The following is a 19,400-nucleotide window of genomic DNA, read 5'->3' as shown; positions in this document are numbered from 1 at the left end:
TCTGCAGGGATTAGGAAGATGTTCAATCCTCATGCTGATCAGAGCTCAATCGACTCCCAGTCCATTGGTTTCCACACGGAAGCAGCGGGCCTTCAATAATGCAATCACGGTCAAGAACGACACTCGGTTTCTATTGAGTTGTTATTACGTAACGAGAGAACGCGAAGGGATCTGAGCGCTTTCCTTTGATCTGCTGCCTTAACAGGTGAGCGGAGCGTGGCTTAGAGAGCTCAAAGCTGTTTGTCCATAATGATTTGAAACAGAACCCACAGCAGCACGCACGCCCTGCGCTCCAAATTCAGCTGGTACTAACTCGAAAGAGAAAACCAAATCCTAAGAAACAGACCCATTTCTCAGAACGCAAAGCCCTGATGTCTGGTCTGGATTCCCAAGGTCTTTGAAAGCCAGACCCCCTGAGCACCCCACAGCCCTGATCCAGATGACGGCGGCCACCTGCCCCTCCCACCTGCTTTCTACTTGTTTTGCCAATTGTTATTTTCTGCTGGAAATGTGAGCGGGGCCATTGGATGAGAAAGGAAAAGGGACAGCTTTTGAATATAGGACAAAAGTAAAATAAAAGGGCGTTTTCAGATGCTCAGCTCAGAGTCTTTTCTCTTTCAATCACGTGTTAAGCAGAATAGAAAATTAAGGCCATAACGAAGAAAGCAGACATCAAATTAAACTTTAACCAGAATTTCCGAGAGCGGAGTTTATCAGCGATGTCACCACAAACGTCACGGATCCCAACAACCTCTGCAACCTGGTGCAACTCCACACAGTGCATTAGGTTCGCCACCCAGTCAGCAGTCCCTCTGCAAACACCGCAAGCGGCCTACGCGGCATGGCGCCACACTGTCCCTTAGGGACGAAATGATGGCCTTTCCCCAGGGGCATCATGCCCCTGCATGAAGTCTGCATTCTGCAGTCTCTTTCGCCATTGGGGGTGATCGATGCCTCAGGCAAAGCAAACTGTCCGTGACACAGGGACGGAGAGACCTTTAGCTCCTGTCCCCGCCTCTTCCCCTCGCCTCCTGTCGGATAGCACACCGGGTGCCTCGGCCGCACACCGGGTGCCTCGGCCACGCCCCAGGCTTGTCAGGGAAAGGGCTGGGTTCTGGGGGCCACCTGCCTTAGATCGCAGCCCCATGGAACCGTGTGTGAGGACAGAGCCATCCCCGGCTTCCTGAAGCCGTGAGCAGGCGCTTGCCAGTTATCTGCAGTCGGGTGCCTTCCCAAGCGACCCAGCCATCAGGGGTCTTCACAGAGGGGACCCTGCGTTCCGTGGTCACGGGGCTTTGGCTCTGGCTCTGTCCCCTCCCCACGCCAACGGCGAGATGAAATGAAGCAAGGCCATCTTTTCACCCAATCCAGCTGGGGAAAGGACCGGGCCCTCTAACCCACGTCCCTTTGGAAATGACAGGATTCTCATTCCGACGGACTCAGGTGTCTCCCCTACGCCGGGCAGACGGCCGTGCATGGCGCTTTCGCAGACCGATATATTCCTACCCTAATTATGGCGGGGAGTGGCCCCGGTTCTCCCTCGACACGGAGGGACTCAGGGAATCTCTACAAATGACACTGTCCCCTCGGCTGGAGCCGAGAGGAGGGACGATTAGCAAGGATGACGGCAGCCAGAGAAGCGTGCGCTCTCCCACACTCTCAGTTACCTCCGGAGTGGGCTGGTGGGCCACACAGCAGCACCATCCCCTGGCCCTGGCGGGCGGACACCGTGCTTCTCGCTCTGGTTTTGAAGTTTTCAAGATCTGTCAGGAGAAATAAAAAGAGAAAGGGTTTCAAATGCAAAGTCCCAAAGTATTACAGGGGCGTACCACTGGGACGAAAGAGAATCTGGGGTACCCGTCCAGGAGCACTCAGTTTGGCCTCCTCACAGGATGCTGCCCTGTCGTCCTTGATTCTATATCACCCTGTCCATATAGATATAGCATATGCCATATAGATACAACATATAGCATGTAGGTACAGTATACGCCATGTAGATACAGTATATGCCATATAGATACAGCATATGCCATATAGATACAGTATATGCCATGTAGATACAGCATATGCCATATAGATACAGTATATGCCATGTAGATACAGTATATGCCATATAGATACAGTATATGCCATATAGATACAGCATATGCCATACAGGTACAGTGTGCTATGTACTATAAGGTGGTCACTTGCCACATGTGCCTATTTAGATTTAAAACACTCGAAATGGAATAGTCTACAGTTCAGCTCCACGGTCACACTGGCTTCATGATAGGAGCTTGGCAGCCACGTGCAGCTACCGGTTTCCATCCTGGCAAAGCGGCAGACCACCTACATCGCTGTAGAAAACCCTACAGGACAGTGCAGGTCTGTCTGAAGATGCCGAAGTGTCATGGTGATGAGTGACCTCCCCAGCCTCCCTCTGTAATTAAATACTATCGAGATGTCAAGTCACGTTTTCTGCCACTCAATTCTGTTCACTTCACAAACCAGTGTTATATGTGATTGTGCTCGTCACTCTGTATGCGCCTAGGGCGAGATTCTCTCTTTACACACACACACACACACACACACACACACTATACACAACGTCTAGACATTTGCACTCACACATGGCTGTTTTAAGTTCTCGCGTATTTTGAAATACGCGTGAGGTACTGTCGAGGTTCTGTTTGACAGTTCCCCTCTCCCGAGGAGGTCCAGTCTGCTTACAGAGATAAGACATTACAAACCCAAACCCACAGCTGGAGTCAGTCAGTGAGAAGTTGCCGATAAAAATGAGTTAATGTGAGAAACGTGTCTAATGAAGTGACACATCGTTGTTAAAGAATGACTTTTCTTCCATCCTAATTTAAATCCTCTCGAGGAGCGTCGTGAGTGCCATTTCGGCTTCCGCCGTCTAAGGTCCTTGGTTTAGTACTCTCCTATTGCACTTGAGGATTATTCCAGTCACACGTGTTCTGTGCGGTTGTGAGTCACCTCGCTGTCACGGGGGACTGCGGTCACCATTACCGGCTCTTTCATCCATGTCGGCCGCTTTGGTTAGTATTTCACGATGACCTCCTCGAGCGATCCTGACCATGATTATATGAGTGAAGTATGATTAATGTCCCCATTTTACAGACTGGAAAAAGACAGGCTCTGAGACACCTGTCAGGGGCCGCACTGGTGAGTGCAGGGCTGGGGAGGCAAACCCGCGCAGCCTGCCTGCAGCTACGGAATGGAACGTTTGCATTTAGGGGCAGTTCAGGATAAGAAAGAAATCTATATGCACACATATGGTAAGCTCATACGTTAGTGTTTTCATCAATTAACGATATATAAAAATCTCCTTAAATGTCATCTGGTCGCCAGCTCAGGATACAATGTGAGAACACAGCTTCTGCCCGTCAAGACTCAAGAGTCCAGTGGGCAGGACTGGCAGGGGATGCCTAACTCTAGGAACCCAGAGACCACGAGCGTGGAGGGGCAGAGAGAGGCACCTGGAGGGCCCGCCCACAGTCAGCACAGGACAGCGTGGCTGTGATCTGAATCACATTCCTGACAGAATAACTTCTTTTTATTCAGTGAGCACGCAGTGAGGCTAGAACAGAATTTTTTCTTCTCTTTAAGGAGACGGTTTGAGAAGCCTTCAAAGAAGATTAAACCAGAGATTTTTAACACTTCATTATGGCACTAATCATGTAAACCATTATCCCTAAACGTGATGCTGAATAAGTCCAAATTGTCACTTCTGCATACAGGTTCTTAGAATAAGTCATCTGTTTTAGTACAGACATCCCATCCAATCTCCAGAGCTGCATGAAAAATTAGGAGCTGATAGATAACAGATCAAGTCTTATCTAGGCAAAATCCACCCCAGTTCTTACTAGAAAAAGTACAGTAAGAAATGGGAAAGAATGAGAAATATCTGGAAGGATATCAACCGTCCTACCGAGCTTAAAAAAAACTGGATTCCTATTTCTTCCTTCTCAGTTTTTGAATCCATGCCGTTGTACAAGATGCAGGCAGTCAGAATAAATTACAGTAATCTGGTATTTGAGAAAATATTTAGACATATTGCTTAGCAGTTAATCGCAGTCTATTCCAGATGGTAGACCCTACAGTGAAGGGAGAGGCTGCCTTTGGATAGATCTGTTTGAAAATCATCTCTGCCGTGTATTAGTTGCATCGTTGACCTTCGGCAAGGCTTCCTGTTCTCATAAATGAGAAGAAATGTGCTTTAAAACAAGAACAATGCTGAGAGATTGAATGAGATAATATTTGGAAAGCGCGAGGCTTTTCGTGCTAGCTCGGTGCTCAGTACGTGTTTGTTCTGCCCACTGAGGAACGCTGGCATCCAGGGGCGTTCCACTTAAAAAAAGGGTTCCATATGACGGTGTGCTCTAGAGAGAGCTGTAGACGCTAACCCAAGGATGCCACAAGCACGCACGCACACGGTTAAGGAAATTGGTGTCCAGAATCGGTCCTTCCAGACGTAACTATCCACCCAGAGGCTAATTGCTAGCAGCATAATAATTTTACAAATTCGAGGACCATGAGTGTGAATGGGTATTTTGTTGAAGCTTGTACGCTCATGGCCAGGGTTTCCCCAGCAATATTCTCGTATGTTGTTTTATTTAGAGTCATTTTACCTCCAAAGCCTTGGTACTAAGAAACGTCGGTGGCAACAGGCATGACGAGATGGAATACGTTATAGATAATGCTCTGTCGCTCACGGCAATCACAGCTTCTACCTGCAGGATGCATTGAGGTCACACCATGTGCCAGGTACTCTTCACATAGATCTCATTCAATTCTGTTACGGCTTAGAATCCCAGTTCGCAGGTGACACACTGGAGGCTCAAAGAGGTTCAGCGCCTCCCCCTCACACCCAGAGAGTGGCCAGAAGAATACAAACTGCCATCGGTCTCTCCGCGAAGCCCCTGCTCCCACAGCCCTCAAGGACTGCCTCCCCACTGGTTTAGTGAAGCCAGCGGAAAAAAAGCATTCGGACTTCTCGACCTCTTCACGGCAGAAAAAATATTTGTTTCAGTGAATTTAATGTTCTTCAGTGAATATGGAAAAGAATCCTCATTTCGAGGCGCAATGTGACGAGCTGGCACATTCGATTCTGAATCCTCTATCCCTTTGCTTTTCCTTGTGGTCGAGCACTCAATGTGGAGATTTTAAACACGAGGAGCAAAGGATGAGGTCAGATGAGGAGAAAACAGTCAACGACAGCTCTATTTAGAGGCAGACGGCTGCACCGTCAGACAGGAAGCTGAACAATTACATCTGGGCCACATTCCCTTCGGCTCTGTGCAGTGGAGACTAAAGATATGGTCGAATAAATGATGTATATGTATGATGGGAATTAATATCTGGGTACCGAGGTTTCTCGAAACAGCTTGTTTCTCCAGCTTTGCATATGGTTCCTTGGCAGGTGATTTGTAGACTGAAAAAAAGGAAGTGGCTACACTTTTTGGTGTTGATTACATTCATCGGCCTTTTACGTGCATGTTTCCCCCCAGTGATCACGTGCTAAGGAACACACAATTTTGTGGCACATGTGCTTCCCCGTCATATCTTTCTGTGAAAATAACTGTCTTTTATTCTCCCATGGAATGGAATGTCAGCGTTTTATTTTCAAACGAGATTGGAAAATACACTCTCGTACTTGGAATGTGTAGCTTATTGAGGGCATAGGGGACATGGCGTGGCAGCGTAATTCCCAAGGGGGCGAAAGCGCACAGAGGTCGTCGAGCTGCAGTATGTGATAAATAACCAAACAGCCCCTTCACAGAGGAACGCGTTTGGATTCAGACTGCAGAGAAAATCGTTGCGTGAGGGGGAAAATCGCATATTTCCTGTCTGGAAAGTTATTAAGTGTTCGGAGCCGAGGAAGAAGGAGCCTACAATACACGCCTGGATGCAGTCCAGAGGAAACAAAATCGTGAGGGTTCAAGATATTTTTGGAGAAGTAACAACAGTAAATGAAAGAGTAATTCATTTAGGCCATAATTGGAAAAAAAAAAGGGCAAGCGATACGTTTGTCATAAACCGATCTTCATGACGATCACCCCGCTTACCAGAAGAAAACGGGTTTTCCTGGGGAGCAGAACTTTAAAACCGAGTATCACGCAGTGTACCTAACATGCCGTTTTGACTTTCCACTTGCTCCCTGAGCGTGGATGCGTGTGGCCACGGTCTCAGATTCCAGAGACTCACACGGGAAATAAGTCTGTAGACACTATGAGTTGCAGAGCCGCGTTTCTGACCCTCTTTCCACACAGGAAGAAGGAAGAACGTGTCGGTGAGGCTGGCGTGGTTGGCTGGGTGCCCTGTGTGTGTCTGGCAGGAGGGCGACCCGTAGCAGGTCTCCACCTTAGCGCCGGCATCCGAGGACCTGAACGCAGACTCGGTGGCCTGGCTCTCTGGCCGTTGACGGGGGCGAGTGACCTCATCTCTTGGGCCTTCAGGTTCTTCAACTGTAATATTGGAGCTATAATTCCCATCCCGTAGGGCTCTTCTGAGACTAAGATCGTGAGCGCCCAGCGCTTACCACCCTGCCTGGTCCATGGTCTCTACATGTCAGCACTGTCATGGTCATTTCTGAGCATCGAAGGAGAGTCTACAGAGAGGGACTCACGGGGGAAGCGGTGAGTCCCAACTTCTATGAGATACAGTAATACTAGAGTATGGCGGCAAAAAAGGCCGACGAGACTTGAACTCCATCTTCTTTTGCTAGATTTAATTGTGTTTTCAAGTCTAGACAGGAGCTGAAGTGAGCCAGACGCCTTGTCCCTTGCCGTGCATGGCTGTATTTTTTAAATGACTTGCAATTAAGATATGTGTACTGGGTTCAGATAATTCTCCTTAAGAACTTCTTTCTATAATAACATGGTCTGAGAGCGCTTACGTTACTTCTTAATGTAAAGGCGGGAAATATCATTTTCATAAAATAGTAAAACCTGATGTTTGTTTTTTAAAAAGTATACAAATACGTTATTTTTAAACAGGAATAAAAGATGAAATGTTACATTATTTACTGATTATAGAAATTTACTCATCGAGCTTCAAGTTTTAGAACTTTCCACTGTATACCAGATAGAAAAAGAATATAAATGAAAAATGAAAAGAAACGCATGTATATAAACATAAAATCAAGTTAGATATTCTTGTCAGTATCTTGTTATTCCTTATGTCACTAATTTTTCTATTTGTTTATCCTTTTTTTCAGCAAATATTCTTTGAGTTTCTCTTTTGTTCCAAGTATTGGTGTCGGCCATTCTCTCGCACAACTAAATCAAACAAAACAAAGCAAAAACCTATGAGCATGCTAATGATCTGACATTAAATACCCCAATTCGTTGGCAGTCTAAAGTAAGGGACCAGAATCTGATCCTGGCGGTGGTCTGACATTGAAACACATTCTTTCTTGGAGATCCTCGCAAAACAAAGAGCCTTAGTGATATCCCTAAGTTAATGCACACTTAACTCACACATGGCTCAGTCCTAGAAATGACTTTTGACCTTGTTCTTTCATAGCCCCCGATGCCTCTGCTACGGGCGTCACTGAAAATCCTCAGAAAACCCTTATGCCGAAGCGGAGAGGAAGAACCTGGGAGCTGTCCCAGGTGCTGATCCCAACCTCCCCGTGTCCTCCCTTCGAATGGCTGGATTTTGTTCTCACCCTCTTTAATCACACCAGATAAATACTACAGTGTTGAGATTACTCTGGAATTACAGAAACACCATTTTAAAACCCCGAACGGCTGCGAATACGCTAACTTGCTATTAGTCATTTACAGTGAAAAGCATATTAATTTAATCAGATTTCCTCCTCTGAACAAGTAAATAAGCAGCATAAAGCCTTCGAATGTGATTTTCGAATAACCGAAAAAGAAACAAACAAGCAAAAATGTAATCCATGAAACAATGGGAAAGTAAAGTAGGGCTGAGAAAGCTCAAGAAGAGATTGCTGACTTAAAAAAAAAGACCTTCAAAATCTGATGTTTCTTCACAAATGTTTCTCACGATTTTTTTTTTTCTTCTTTTTTTCTTTTTTTAAGAAGCGCTGAAAAGGGAAAAGGAAACAATAGGATGAGGACAGGTGCGCGTGGACTGCCAAAGAGATCCGCCTGCGGCCGGCAATCCTGCGTTCAGCAAAGCGGGGGGTTCTCCTCCACAGTGTCGCTTCCTCTGTCCAGCGACGAAGCCCAGGCAGGAACGTAAAGCAGCACGAGCTCTGTTCCCTGGCGAGGACGCTGCTGTGGGCCGCCTTGGAAGTCTAATCACCTTGGCAGAAAGGTAAGGCCAGCCTCAGCTAGCTTGCGCAAAGAACACCATTCCTCACTTTCCGAGTATTCATGAACTTAACCCTCACGACAACGCTATGAGGTAAGAATTGCTCCTGATTCCATCACAGAGAAAGAAAAAAAATCGACACCCAACATCACAGGCCTTGGGATCCGGGTCTTCCTGACCCGAAGTCCACGTACTTTGCTTCTATTCTCCATGGAATTAAACGGCGGGAAGAAAACCATGCGTGTTGAGTGTCTGACTATCGGAGACTCACAGTTTTCATCCTGCTACTATTTTCTTGACTATATGAGGAAAAAAAAAAAAAAGCCGCTCTGCTGAGTTTCCTCTGTCGCTGTATGGCTTCCCAAATGGCTTTTATTTCTCATGTTAGTGTTTTTCCTCGTTTCATTGGGGTCTCCACGCTCTTTAAGAAGCCAAAGGAGACCTCGGTTTAAAACTCTCGCGTTTCCGTGTGTTCCGTAAGAGTGTGCACCTGTCTCTCTCACGCGGTTACTGCGACTGGTGTGACGGGGATCACTAATAACGCTGGCGTTCGGTGGAGGCGGAGGCCCTGAAACTCAGGCCGTTTAACCCACGTTTCCTCTATGAGGACGCGTCTCTTTCTGCATCTCAGCCCGGCTCAGGTGTGTTAGGGGTTAGGCAGCCGCATTCTCCAGCTTTGGCTACTTTATAACACAAAGCGAAACAGGTTTCTGAAAGGCGTTCGGCCTCGTAAAGTTTAGAATAAGACACAGACGCTCCTCTGCGCTGCGACCCGGTCCCTGCCCATCCCAGCCTCGTGCCTGCTGCTCTCCTCCTCACTCACTTACACTGCGAAAACCACGTTTTTGTCAGTCAAATACCCCGAGGCCAACCCTGTCTCAGGACCGTCACACTCAGTTTCCTTTGTGTGGAATGCTCTTTACCCATCTTTTGCTCATCATACTCATTCTTCATGACTCACCTCAAATGCCACCTCCTCCAAGTAGCCTTCCCTGATTCTCCGTCTAACGCAGGCCACCACCGGCCCTACTCGCTCTCTGTCAATCGCCTTTTTATTCTGTCCTTCACAGCAATCATTATCAGCCTCTGCAATTACTTTGTTTATTTTTATGCTATTTGGCTTATTGTCCTTACTCCCTCCCCACACAAAACAACAACAACAACAAACAAAACAACAGAGTTGAATATGGGCTGTAATCTTTCCAGTTTCCGGGCTGTGGCATGGTGCCCCAGACAGTGTCTGATACATGTCGGACGCTTGATGAGCATTGTCGAGCGCTGCTGCCCCTCCCGTTTCACACCCTGGGGCAGTGGTGGGCACTTCCTCGGATCTGTCCACGTGGCGTGCGTTGTCCCAGCATCTGGCCTGCGAAGGCCCTTGGTGTGCTCCGTGCCTGGGGTGCTCCGGAAGGTGACTTCTGGAAAAGGTCTCTTTCCAAGGGCACTGCAGCAGCTACCCTGCCGCAGAGTGAACGCTTAGAGATACAAGTGGACGGGAACATCATCAGTGCCTGAAACCGATTCGCTGTCTGGCAAAAGAAACAGCCTCCCGGCCTGGAACCCTGCCCCGGGGAATTAAAACATGACACGACATGCTGCAAACTGCACGGCCCTGCTACGTGCAGGCGGCCAGCGACACACCAATACGACGGTCTCTTCTTCACCCGCTGGGAGAATTCTATACCTTGACAGACTGAGGATCTTTATGGTTTTGACAGAAAGAAACACGGCAGTCGCTTCCTCCCTGGCCTTCTCGGTCCTCGTCTTTTGCTCAGCTTGCCGGGGTGCTGGCCTAAGCCCCACACCCGCAGAGAACTTGCCGAGTATTTGAGAGCCACAGGTGTGGCCTCGAAGGCACTGCACAGTTTCTCACTTCCTGCTCTTCAGTGAGACCCGGGAGATGCAGGTGGAGTGCCCCTTCCCCTTAATCCTGATTCTGGGACACTGGACATCAAATTAGCAGCATGCTCGTTACAATTTTTTAAGGGCATATAAAAAAAAGTTCTGTCTATAGATGAAATTCCCAGATGAAGAGCAGCTGTTATTTACGTTGAATTTAAGTTGCTTCGGCAACTTCAACCATATATTTTTATCTCATTTAATTACAGTTTTGAAAATAAATCATCCGACACGCATGCAAACGACGTGTTTATTCATCGCCTGTTCAGACTCTGCAGTGGGGGCTGTGTCTCACCCTTCTCGTTTTCACAGAGAAGCTGGAGACCCAGTCTGGTGAACCGGCCAGTTCTGGGAAACGTCATCACTCAAGCCTCTTGCTTTCAGATGCGCCCCAAGGTCGAGGACAAACAGTAGGGATTCAGCAGTACCTACGGCATGCCGACTCCGAGTCCCCACTGTGTGCCAGCTGCTGCGTAGGCACTGAGGGTACCGCACCGCGACACAGAACAAAGCACAACGAATAACCTCCCCTCCACGAGGTGGAAATGGGCAAAACGACCACAAACACAATAGACAAATCACACGCGGTGTGTCTGACGGTGACACGCGCTGTAGAAGAATAAGTTACGGAAACAGACGGAACGTTGGCACCGAAACTGTAAAAGAGAAAGATAATAGGAAAGCGGAATCGTCTTCCCACCCGCCCGGCTTCCAGACGCGGAGCGATGACCCAGACGCGGAGCCATGACCCAGCCTCCCTCTGGGATGCGGCACTTGGCGCCCACCCAGCCCGTTGAGAAGGCCGAGGGCCACGGTCATGCCAAGCGACACGCCGTCTCGATTGAGTTTTGCGCTTTCTGATTTATAACTGAAGTTGAAGTCACCTTAGTTCAAGTAACACCTGAGGAAACTAATATTTTCATCTTCCATCTAAAAGTTTAAAACGGCTGCCTGGCAAAAACCACAGCAAACTCCTACATAACGGAAGAGACGAGAGAAACGATGGACACCCCAAATACAGACCGATTTCCCAGAGGCGGACAGCCCCGACGCGAGCGCTATGACAACCCATGGGCCACGCGAGCCAGGGTCACCGTTCTCCGCCCCAGAACCCTGCGCGGCCAGAGGTGTCGGAGCTGGGGACCCCGCCTGTTCTGGTGGTGACATCAAACGAGCCGGAGCCTGGGAGGCCTCGGCAGGACCCGCGCGCTCCTCGCAGTCTGGAGGCCGAGACGCTGTGACAGGCGCCGGCGGAGCGGGCGCGGGGGAGGCGGCCTTGGGCTCGTGTCCTCACGCGGTGGGGAGGGGCGGGGGACGCCCCCGCATCTCTTCTTCTCAGGGCACCAACCCACTCTTGGGGCTCCCCCCGGTGACCTCCTGGCCTCCTGAAGGCCCCGCCTTGTACGCCGTGGCGTTGCTGGTTAGGATGTGAACAGGTGACTGTGGGCGACACAAGCCTCTGTCCACACCATCCCCCCCAGGCCAAGCTCCCTCCCTCGCCCCTCTGTCCTTCGCCGGGTGGCAGATGCCGGGGAGAGCGTGGAGGTCAAGCAAGCGTGGCTCCTGACCTCACCGCACGTGTGATCTGGGTCGCACGAGCCACTGCACGGAGCACAGGCATCACCCGCGCCGCGGGGCCAGATGGCACCGTGGGCATCGCCGGGAGGAGCGTTCGGCTGGGGCGACGCATCCAATCCGTGGTCCACGGGCTCAGACGACGGCCCCAGACCACGGCCCCAGGCGGATGCGGATGAGACACCTGGACCTGGTTCTGATGTGCGTCAGCACCGTGACCCGGTCCCTGTCCACCCCCGCCTCGGCCTTGTGTCCTCTGCTGCGGGCCGACGCTCAGACAGGGCGAGGCATCGGGACCCGCGCGATGCCAGCCCTGAGACTGCGCTCCGCTTTGCGCGCGGACAAGCTCCTAGCCAGCTGCAGCCGCGGCCTGTGCTTCAGAGCACGGGCCGCCACCTTTCCCTCTTCACAGTGTCACTCCTGAGGTCATCCTCCCCTCCAGAGTCTGCCGCTCCCTCCCGGCTTTCCTGCTGGGAACGATGCTGGGCGTCACCGGTCCACTCTCGTTGGGGGCGGTGCTTACGTTCTGCGTGGTTGCTGCCAACACTGAATCAACACTTGAACTGTCTTCCTGGGGAAAAGCGGGGACAGGTTCCTGAGGGGCTGGCTCTGCTCATGACATTTTCATCAGCCGCTCAGCCCATAACCTTGTGTGAGGTGTGCTTCTGTTGAAACGCGCCTTATTTAATACATAATGGAGATGCACTAACTCACGCCCGAACGCATCTTATGCCACACATGCGTTTTCTCCGTCAGGCATGGCACAGGCTCCTGGCGCTTACAGACACACACTCCAGTTACACTTACAGACACACACTCCAGTGTCACACTCTGGGCCGCCGTAAACAGCAAAATCGCAAAGCACACAAAGATGCAAAAAGCAGGCCCTAAGTAGACTGCAAAAGGGACACTTGTTTACAGTGTGAGAGCAGAGACGAAAAGGCCTTTTTCCACCTCAGCAGGGGGGAGTGTGTGGGGTGACAGCCTTTTCGCTGATTTGCGCTGCCCGTGAATGACCACAAAGATGCTGAGAGCCCCGATTCTGGGGTTACGGATAAACTTCAGAGATCATCCCTGTGTATCTAGCTCCAGGCTGGAAGCTAGATAAGTCCTCGATAAATGTCACATTCGGTTTCTTATGCAGGGTTGAGATGTCGGTGAGGCTAGAAGCTTTATTTCCTCAGGCCATGCTCTAGGTAAACTTATGATTATGAAGACAACGATAATGACGATGATGATGATGATGATGATGATGATGATGATGATGATGATTTAGCAATAACATCAACAATAAAACTATCAGATATATAGCTATGACGGCAGTAACAGCAACTAGACCAATGATGGCATGTGTCCTATTTCTACTTAAAAAAAAATTAAACCGCTTTATTTTTGTTGAACTTACTTGAATTTCGATGGTCTTAATGACCTAAGGCATCTGAACTCGTATGTCCCAATAAACGCACTCCTTCACCGTGGACTCCTTGGGTGTGCGTATTTTGTCCCATTTTTTTTGTGGTAAAATAGATATAACACGAAATGCCCCTCCTTATTTTACAGTACACAGTGTCGCAGTGGCAAATACTTTGATAACGTGGCACAGCCGTCCCCACCATCCACCTCCATCACTGTATCCATCCTGTAAAATGAAGCTTTGTCCCCACTGAACACCAACTCCCCAAGCCCCTGGCCTCTGACAACTGCCATCCTACTGACTGTCTCTACGCATTTGTATAGTACTTATTTTTAACAAGTTAAAAAAAAACCCAGATTTTTACTCATTATAACTTATCTGACCATCAAAATGTCTCTGAAGTCATCAGGGATGGCATTAAGTATCGACTGCACTGTACAGAAGACACTGAAATTCAGAAGAGTTAAGAGATGTGTTCAAAGTTAAACGTCTAATAGGTAAATGATTTGTTTCCCTATCTTGACTAGTATGAATAATGCTGCAGTGAACATAAGGCTGCCTATGTCTCTCTGGGATCCTATTATCATCTCCTAAGTGTTTGTCAACAGATAAATGAATAAAGAACACACACATACATATGTGTATATATATGTATGTATGTACATCATGGAATATTATTCAGTCATTAGAAGGAAAGACACGTTGACATTTGCGACAACATGGATGGAACTTGACGGCATTACGCTAAGTGAAATAAGTCAGACAGAGAAAGACAAATACTCTATAGCATCATTTATAAGTGGAATTTAAACAGAGGACAGTGGCAGCTGCCGGGGCTGGGCGGTGGGGGGCCTGAGGAGGCAGTGGTCAGAGGGAATAAACTCCTGGCTGGTCACCCCACCCGATGGACACATGGACACGTGGTGGTGACGAGCAACGACACTGTATCACAGCCGGCATGTTGCTCAGAGAGTAGGTCCTAAATGTTCTCACCACAGAAAAGATGTGGTGACCACGGACGTGACGGAGGTGTCAGCTCAGGCCACAGCAGCGATCATTTCGCAGCACGTAAGTGAAGCAGGTCGAGGCGTGGTGCGCGTGGACTCAGTTGTGTCTCAATCGAGCTGAATGAGAGAAGTGAATGATCTGAGACCAGAATCGAAACGTTGTCAGTGGAGATGAAAAGTTCTCTGCGGGCACGAGTGACATCTCACCTCTGCCAGGGTCCCAAACCCATCTTGGTGTCCGGATGGAGGGGACCGGCCGTGGAATGTGGTTCTTAAACAGACCGTGAGGTGACGAAAGCCACACGGCGTTGGCCCGAGGAGCAGAACCACGGCACTTTAAAATGGAGACCCGCTTTCTTTAATGGTCTGTTTTCCTTTCCTGAACACGTGTCATTATCTTATCAAAATTCGTAAGCGCGGAACAAAACTATCGTACGAAATTGACACACGGTACCTAGAGCGAGAGGCGCGGCTATGAAGCCTCAGCCAGCCGGGCGGGCCGTGCGGATAACATCGCCGTCCTGACTACGGGTCCTTGGAACGTTTTAACTGATGCAGCGTTTCACTGTCCTGGGTGAGCCCAAGTGCGGAGGGCAGTTTTCAACACTAAAAGCTCACAAAAGCTACCCAGCTCTGACTGAGTTCTGCGTGAACGTACTGTGAGCAGCGCTAATTTGCTGCACCAGGAACACGGATGAAAACCAGGTTCACGCATTCGGTCCTTTTAACACGCGTCCCTGGGGTGCCTGCCGGAGGCCAGGACCTGCTAGAGGGGCCTGGGACACAGCGACAAAGCCATCGGATACATATCCCTGCCCTCGCCGACGTCTGACCAGAGGAGGCAAGACAACAACGTGACAGATGTTTAATGACATAGTGTGTCACAAGGTCATGACAGGGAAAGGAACGGTGGACAGAGCAGGTGGGAGGGGAGCTGGGAAGGTGGGAGACAGCGGAGTTTTAAGTGATGAACTCAGGCCAAGTCTGAGCAAGTGGGTGACGTGGGAGCAAAGCCCTGGAGAAAGCGGGGGGTCCAGCCAGGCTGCTGTTCAGGGGAGGTGGGTCCGGAACCAAACGCAGGACCTGGCACGTGGAGACCGAGTCAGCAAGGTGCCTCGTAGGTGGCCGTGTAGGGCCTCGTGGACCCCGTAAGGCCCTCAGCTCCCGTCTTGAGTGACAGCGGAAGTCACCACAGGTTTCTGAGCAGAACGACGTGGGTGGACATGTGGTTCTGTGGTGATTTGGCTCAATTCTGTTCGGCCACAATGACGGCCTGTAACGTGCCCCGCAGTGTGCTAACGGACAGAGGCCGTATAGGTAAAGGAAGATGGGGCCGCTGGCCCCAAAGACGCCCCTGTCCTGCGGGGAGGTGCGGACCACGGGGAGCGCTTCGACGGACGTGGAAGCAAAGTGCGGGTTATTTTTCTTGTGGGGGAAAAAACAGTAACAAAATACATAACATTCAGTCTTGATCTGGAACAAAACGAAGATTTCCAGAGGAGGAAAAAGAGAGGAAGAGAAAGCAGGGCGAGGGCCGGCATGACGGAGGTCGCGAGGCGTCGAACACAGGGCGCGGGCTCCACGTGGCCGTGAGGCGTCTGCACAACGTAAGGGACACGGAGATGCAAAGGTGGGTAAAGGGTCGCAGGGCAGACACGGTGCAGACCCTGGGGTCGCGTCTTTTTTCCCACGGCACAATCTCACTAAAGAGAGACTCTTCAAAAATGTTGCGCGGGTAAGTGGCAAAAGGTACGAAAGCTCTACTGGCCTCAGCGAGTGACAGTTCACACCGAGGAAACGAGTCCACAGTGAAGGGACGTGTTTGACTTTATTGGCGTCGTCATTTCCCAAACTTACTTGAGCACGGTACACTCTGGGGGTGCCTTCCGAACATCCCGCAGAACGAGGGCTCGCCAGCCGGGACCTGCCCCCGCGCCCTTAAGCAACAAGGGACACGGAAGGCACTTGAGGTGGAGAGGAGGCCATATGGTTAGCAACACAATAGCATTCGGGTTTCGGAAAGTTAACTGAACTTAAAGAATGGGATGAAGTCAGGACAAATACTTCGGGGGTACAGGAAGAGAATAGGAGGAAGCTAAAAATAAACGCCGTTATTTGCCACCCTTCACTTAATCTCTCTTCCAAAAAACTTTAAAGAGCACACGATCTTATGTAAGGACTTAAGCAATTAACATTTCTTCTGATAAGTCTTAAAGAAGCTGAAACACAATGTGAACTGGTAATACTTATTCATCTTTATTCAGAACCGTGGTGCTACCCTAAATTAGATTTCATTGAATTAATGTGGCAAAGAGAAAAGCTGGGGTATATTTAGCTTGTGTATTAAGTGTGGATTTTATTTTTAGATTCCAGCTTTTCATTTCCATGTTTTTTTTTTTTTCTTAGAGAAATAAAGGCGCATTAAAAACTACACTCCGGAATTAAGAGGGATATTGAAAAGTGAATTTAATCAAGTGGTATTTATAGATTAGGGGATGCCGAAAAATCTGCTTGATTGGCTTTGAGAAACTTCAAGTTCATGTCAGCTGTTCCGATGAGTTTCTCAACTTTGGTTCCTAGAAAATCTTCAGATATGATCTATGGAAAAACATCTCTCAAGAATTCCATTTTAGTGAGAGCTGCAGTGACGGAAAGTAGAAGTCGCCAAGTTCAGTTTCAAGTTAAATGTAGGTTGTTAAATCCCTGATTTTCGTTTTGTCCATAACCAAGTACATAACCTCATTGGCATGCACTTGGCTTTAATTTAAAAGAAGCGGACCAAGGCCAACTTAACTTTCTAGGGCTTAAATGTCAAGGAGCAGCGACCGACAATTCTGCGGTGAGAACAAGACACCCTGCTCTTCCCGCCAGCTGTTTCTGTGATTAATGGCAGGACAGGAAAAGTAATTTTCACGAGTCTGAGAAAAAGTTGTCCACATTTTCTGCAGTAATAAACACGTGAAAACTAGGCCGAATAAAAAGATGACCCACAATCAAATTCTTACATAAATCTGATTAGCTTTGGCATGGATCATACATACCTGTGGGGGGATAAAAAACAAATTTGAATCAAAAGATACACTTGCGTTACTCGAAAGTAAGACTGCTATGCGTAAAATGAGATGTTCCTTTTACCTATGTAACAGAATATATTATGGAGCATCCTCTCCGCTGAGGGAGTGTCCCTGGAGTTGTGAAAAAAAAAAATTTAAAAAGGTACTGGGATCCCGCCAAATCCCCATTACACGAGACCCCTCCAGCTCTCTGGAGAGAAGGAGGGAGGATGTCGGCGAGGACGATGGAGAGAGGCAGGCGGCACCTCACAGGACGCCCCTTGTCCCTGGGACAATGGAGAGAGGCAGGCGGCACCTCACAGGACGCCCCTCGTCCCTGGGACGATGGAGAGAGGCAGGCGGCACCTCACAGGACGCCCCTCGTCCCTGGGCAGGTTACAGCGTCGAGAGTGTTCCAAGGACCCGAGAGACCATTCATCTCCAGTCCCCCCAGAACCTGGAGCCTACAGCTGTCAGGTCACCAGCCCTGCCCGGTACTGAGCTGAGAGCGGAGCCCAAGGCGACATTTTGCTACCCTCGACCCCCACTATACTGGACCACGCAAACAGTCACCGCAAAGTTTGCCCTGTGAACCCTGCTTTTCTATGAACGGAAGTGGACTCATCATCAAACGAGTTTGGGGGTGACTGTTTACCGTATCGCCTTCTCGGGGATGCACAACGCACATCACTGAAAACTCCGGAAGCCCAGCAGGAAACGAAGCTGTGAACTGTTGCCTGCTGCTCTTGCCCCAAGTCACCCCTCTTGGCACCCCGAGGACCCCCACATTGGAGCATCCTGCCGGCATGCTCTGTATCAATCGATAACGCACTAGACATTGTGTGCAGAGGGTGAAATGTTTCTTTGATGGTTTAATCAACTTTAGGATCAGAATCTGTGAAATATGGCACACGTTTTTCATTATTTGTTCCAAACTATTAAAGGAGGCGAACGGACAGGAAAATTTACCTGAAAGATATGATGGATTTGAGACTTGCTGAATTGGAACTCTGCTGTAAACTTTATGCCACAAATCAACTACCGCCACCACAAAAATCGTGTGACACTGCATGGTTTCATTTGGTCTTCTTGACAGTCACAGCCGATAAGAAGCGGTGGCTACATTTTTTCTGTTTTCCTCCAGAACAAGGAATGAGGGAACGACCATTAACGAGGTCACCACAGAGGTCTGGAAACGTGGCAGCTGAAACTAATAAATCATTCTTGGAAATTGTAAATGAGAAGCGATACTTTAAAAAGTCCCTCGAATACTCACGATCCAGAACTGGAAAAACAAACATCGACATCTGTGATTAAATCAGCATCATGCCGCACTGCATGAAGGTGGGCGTCGATACTCAAGAGCCCACATCCCAAAGTAGAACCCCAAACCCTTTTTCCGTTATAGATGCGAAGAAGCCCAAGGGTTAGGAGTGAGAGCTGGAGACACACTGCTCCGTCACTAGCAGAAGCAGTAAGGTCTTGAAGTTCGCTGCTGGACCTCATCGGACGAGGTCTTGTAGGTTAATAAAAGAGATTAACAGGCTCGCTGAACAGATGAGATGCTGAAGCAGCCAGTAAGAAACAAGCAGACATGTGATAGGAACAGAGAGCGAAATGCCTGACCTCTGTGTCCAGCAAGCGATTCTGTTTCTCTTCGGGATGGAACTAATTATGAAGCATCTTCTTCTTTTTTTTTTTCACATGAACTCTGACATCCTGTTTACAGCATTTTGTACAAGGTTAGCTTTCTTCATTTTGTTGCCTGCAACGTGGAAATAACTCAGCAGCCACACTTGCTGCTTCTCGGCGACCATAATGAAGACAATCACGCTTCCCCAAGGAGGTTACAGGTCCCAGGTCGTGGTGCTGTGGCCACGATGCCCCATCTTTTGTGAAAGCTGGACTCTGCTTTGCCAATCTTTATTCGCTAGGGGATATCCCCGTGCATACTGGCATAGCAGAATCTGTGTCTGAAAATGCAGTGTCCACGTATGCCTACATTAATTTTGTGGGGTTTATTTTACCATCCTCATTTCAAAATGAAGAGCTTACACTGAGGCTCGATCCCTCTCTCTCTCTTTCCCTCCCTGAAGAGAAAATACTGAACAACAAAACGCCCCTTAATATTAGAAGCAATTGCAAAGCGAATGGAATTGGTTG

The 19,400-nt window shown here is 49.0% G+C and overlaps 1 protein-coding gene across 1 annotated transcript in view; it reads right to left on the bottom strand.

Annotated features, from left to right (window-relative positions):
* CNTN4 (contactin 4) overlaps nt 1-19,400 on the bottom strand; it is a 266,241-nt gene that overhangs the window by 212,282 nt on the left and 34,559 nt on the right. The window contains exon 2 of the mRNA XM_023533299.1: nt 1,668-1,763. Within this exon, the coding sequence (XP_023389067.1) occupies nt 1,668-1,763 (96 nt within the window). The remainder of the gene's footprint in view (nt 1-1,667; nt 1,764-19,400) is intronic.

The sequence above is a fragment of the Pteropus vampyrus genome, unplaced genomic scaffold (assembly GCF_000151845.1).
Source record: "Pteropus vampyrus isolate Shadow unplaced genomic scaffold, Pvam_2.0 Scaffold100, whole genome shotgun sequence".
Taxonomy (NCBI): domain Eukaryota; kingdom Metazoa; phylum Chordata; class Mammalia; order Chiroptera; family Pteropodidae; genus Pteropus; species Pteropus vampyrus.
The sequence above is the reverse complement of the archived record's forward strand: the minus strand, read 5'-3'. Positions and strand labels throughout refer to the sequence as shown.